The sequence below is a fragment of the Elaeis guineensis genome, chromosome 5 (genome assembly GCF_000442705.2).
Source record: "Elaeis guineensis isolate ETL-2024a chromosome 5, EG11, whole genome shotgun sequence".
NCBI classification, from domain to species: domain Eukaryota; kingdom Viridiplantae; phylum Streptophyta; class Magnoliopsida; order Arecales; family Arecaceae; genus Elaeis; species Elaeis guineensis.
In genome coordinates this window covers 23,160,935-23,165,359 of record NC_025997.2, presented here as the reverse complement: position 1 = coordinate 23,165,359, position 4,425 = coordinate 23,160,935, and the positions used below count along the sequence as shown (strand labels likewise).

General features: G+C 36.8%; 1 protein-coding gene across 1 annotated transcript; it reads left to right on the top strand.

Annotated features, from left to right (window-relative positions):
* LOC105037740 (uncharacterized) lies at positions 1 to 1,021 on the top strand. The gene has a single exon (XM_010913370.4). It carries the CDS (start codon positions 96 to 98, stop codon positions 789 to 791), a length of 696 nt encoding a protein of 231 aa, XP_010911672.2. The 5' UTR covers positions 1 to 95; the 3' UTR covers positions 792 to 1,021.
* The last annotated feature ends 3,404 nt before the right edge of the window (positions 1,022 to 4,425 follow it).

The window sequence follows — 4,425 nt, the reverse complement described above, 5'->3', positions numbered from 1 at the left end:
TTCTCCTTGTCTCCAAGCCATTTTCTTCTTCCATCGACGCCGGATCTTTAGCACACCATCTGGCTGCTGGAAGTCAAAAGCAGCAACGAGGAAAGATGCAGTCGATAGCGGTAGTTCGATCCCTCCGCCTCCTCCCCGCCACTCGCACGTGCCTCCTTCCCCTCGCACGTGCTTCAACCAGCACCGCCGGACCCGCCGACACTGCCGTCCACTCGCAAGACCCGCAGGGAGACGACGCCGAAGAGGCGCCAAAGGCAGCCGCCGCCGCCGAAGAGAGAGAACGACGAGAACGACAGCAAGACATCAAAACCCCACCAACCATCGACAACATCCCGCCCTTCGCTCCCTCCCCAAAGCTCGAGAGCCACGAAGTTGGCCGACCCGGTGACCCCTCCTTCCAACAAAAGCGCCGATGGTCCCACGCGGCGGCGCCGGGTTGCGTCCTCATCGAGGACGCCACCTGCGTGGGGGTCGATGGCAGCCCGCTCGCCGGCGGTTTCGAAGCTCAAGTTAAGGAGGAGGAAGAGGAGTATGCGGCGTACTACAAGGAGCACAAGCCGTCGCCGCTCTCGGAGATCGAGTTCGTGGACACTAGGAAGCCGATAAGCCAGGCGTGGGACGGCGGGGCGAGCGACGACGTGGGGATGGGGGTGATGGTGGAGGACACGGTGGACGCGGCGCTGCAAAGAGCGGAGGCGATGTTCCAGGCGGCCAGGGAGAGGGGGACTCCGACTCGCCGCAGTCCCGGGCTCTGGCGAGGATGCTTCGCGAGAGAGCGCGTCGGGGTTTAGAAATGCTTCCTTGATGGTTTGGCATGATAGATTCTTGTAGATACGACATAAAAATGGCTGGTTGTAGCAATGTAATGTAACATGCCCCGTCTTGTTCAAAAGAGGTCTTGCAGGGGCTGTCGGATAATTGGTCGAAGACTTGGGCTTGGATTGTCTTATAAGTGAATTATCCGAATGTTGGGCTAAAATTGTGAGTAAATTATAAAGGGTTTGATCAAGTTATGTTTTAACTGGCTTTTTTTTGGCTAAGCAGTGGAGAAAATGACAGGAATTTGAAGAAGTTAGGGAAGATGCTGATGGTTGATGATTCTTTTGCCAAGGAGGTTTTTTTACAAGTTAATAATGTTTTTTGAGTGAATATTATGTCATGTTCTTGGACTAAATTGGGATAATGCTGCGGTTGTTTCTTGGGAATGAGACGCCATTGCAGGTGGCCAGGTGCCTAGCTAATTTACATGACATCTGGACAAAATGGAGAGGAACATCATTTGATCCTTTCTTTTTTGTTTTTTTTTTTGGCTAGATCTAGAGACGTCATTTGATCCTTCAATTAGGAAAGAAGCTGGTCGATTGATGGCAGCACAATGCTGGAAAATTTGGTAGGAGAACGACAGACGGAAATTTACAAAAAAGAACAGCTCGATTTACTCAGGTACTTCCAAAGATGTTGCAGTACTCTTTCAAAAGCTGGGAGCATATTTTCTCTGAGGAAAATAGTTGACAGCCATGCTATTCTATGGAGCAAACTTAATTTCTTCCTCGCTCATCCAAGTTTCTGATGGTTACTGCTGGAGCCTTTTGCGATGATGTCGTTGTGGAGCATCGCTTCTTGTGGCACGCATTATAGGGAAACAGAACACATGGTTGTTTAGCTGTCGGAAGGAAATATTTCTATTGCACCGTTTAAATGTGTTGTCAAGTGACCACATTTTCTGTACTGTGTTTGAATGAGATGACTCTGAAGAAAGAGGGCTGGGGAGAGTGAAGCACAGCTATTCTGGTGTTTTTTTAAATCTTTTTCTGGGACTCTATCTACGAAAAATTATTGGTTAGAATAGTTCTGATTAGAATAGATGTATCATTCAATAAGAAACTATCATATTATTCAAAATAATAGATTATATTATAAATAATATTTTAAAAATATTATTTTATTATATAATATTATTATTATATAATATTATATAATATTATAACATAATATATTATATTATTATATTATTATAATTATGATGTAATATAAAATAATAAATTATAATCTAAACTAATAATAAATTATTATAACATGGTAATATTATAATATTATTATATATTATTATATTATTTTTGTAATATAATAATATTATAATAGATTATGTTATATGTTTATAATATATCATAATGTTAATTTATTATTATATTATATTTATAGTATAATAATATGATATGATACGGTATAGGATATAATTAGGAGATTTTTTAGTAAATATTTTAGTTATTAAAAAATTTTATATAAATTAAAATGGTATTTCAATGTTAGTAAAAAGTACTTTTAGGGAATGTTTCAAAATAGAATTTTTTTAAATAGTTTTTTTCAATTTTTTGATAAAAATAAAATAATTTTTTAATTTTTTATTAAATATTATTGTATATTTTTGAAGGATCAATATTCTAAAAATCTAGCCAAATAGGATCTAAAGCTCATTCCTGATTTCATTCTTGATTTTATTGGCATCAAACTTGATGGTGCTGTGGACAATGTTGGGCAGTTTAATTTCTTCTCAACTATTAGTTTAATTAAACTATTTAAATTACAAATATTTGAAGAATTTAATGATTTTTTTGAGATAATTATAAAACTTAATGTTATTATTACGCCAAGATCCACTCTCTATCGCCAGCAACAACATACGGTATTATTAATTTATAATAATAAAATTTCTAATGTAGTTATTAATAATTTATGAATAAATCATAAAATTTATGTATAATTCAAGAAATAATTGAATAGCTCTTGATTGATTAATTTTTTGAGAATTATTTACAAAATTATTTATTAAAAAAATATAAATAATTTTAAAAATTTTATAATAATTTGGATAATATTATAACTATGCTCAGTATTTTCATTGCTGATGTCTCTGGGCTTATAATGTGAGATTGTACCTGTGGCTATTCTGGCTATAATAAATTATTAAAAAAATTATAAAAATATTTTTTTAATTTTTATTTAATTTTATTTATATATTTTATATTTTAAAAAATATCAGATTGATTTTTTGATTATCAATATATTTCAATGTGATTCAATCATTCATTTACCAAGAAATGGTGTTACCTTTCTTTCTTAATAGATAAAGATATCTCCTATTCATGAATGGGCTTGGAAGAAGAAGAGAATGAGAAGGAGGGGAACGCCATAAAGTGGGATGGCTTATAGATGACTTGAAAGAGGAGGATGATGATAAGGAGAAAAGAGAGGTAGAGAAATGTGTGGAGGTGAAGGAAGCCATCATGGAGGAGAAGAAATGAGTGAAGAAGGATGTGGAAGAAAGAGGGATATCAGAAATGGAGGAGGGGATCAATCGGATAAGAGGGAGGAGGGATGAAGAAAATGAGGATGAAGAGGAGAAGAATGAGGATAAGGAGGAAGAGAAGGGGAGGTGCCATGGAGGAAGAGAAATGGATGAGGAGGAAGAAGAAAGAGAAAAGACGCCAGCGATGAAGGAGGAGGGGATTAATTGGAGAGAAGAAGGATGAGGAGGAGAAGGAGAAAGAGAAAGGAGAGATGGTGAAGAAATGAGTGGAAGAAGCCACCATGGAGGAGAAGAAATGAGTGAGAAAGAAAAGGAGAAAAGAAGAAGGAGAAAGAAAGACAGATGTCAGAGGATTAATCAGAGAGAATGAAGAAGATGAAGATATTTTTGTTATTTTATAAAATAATGGTAACATGTGATAATCACATGATATCTTTTCATTAACGAAGATAAACGGTTGGATTACATTAAGAAATATCAATAATTAGAATGACCAATTTAACACTTGTACATGATGTGCAAGTGAAATTGAATTAAAATTGAAAAGATATATCCATAATTTTTTTTATTTTTTTTTTAAAATATAGCTGCTAGCGCTCAATCTCGTGGCCCTTCGTGAGGCAACAATTCATCCATATAACGTGTATTATTTCCAGTATTTAATGTTTAAATTGCAACTCCATTTGTTTCAGTAATTGCAGCAGTCCTTTTTGGCCAATGTGAACTGGCGCCTGAACGTTGGAGACCATTACGAGTTTGAGCGCGTGCAGAACCTAATCAAAGTCAGTGATCCACAGGGACCGTGCTCAGGTCCACATCGCCCAACTTTAAGATCGAGTCAACCAGCAGTGGATGGTGTCTGCAAGTAATCTACACAGCCCTGCTAAGTTGAGATTAAGATAAATTCCATGTATTGGAACTCAAAATTAACTGTCAAGTTACTTGAATTTGACTCCATGGCCTCTGGAACCAATAGGTTGTAATATTTCTTCTGCTGTTAAAATAGCAGGACGGACCCTCCAATTAGGAGAACAGATCCATGTCCTTATATAAATGCATCACAATATTTTAAATGGCATAAGCATTAAATACTTGGACAAATTTTAGAGACTACTGCA

Coding starts and splice junctions, on each gene's coding strand:
- LOC105037740 (XM_010913370.4), top strand. CDS start 96: ATGCAGTCGATAGCGGTAGTTCGATCCCTCCGCCTCCTCCCCGCCACT.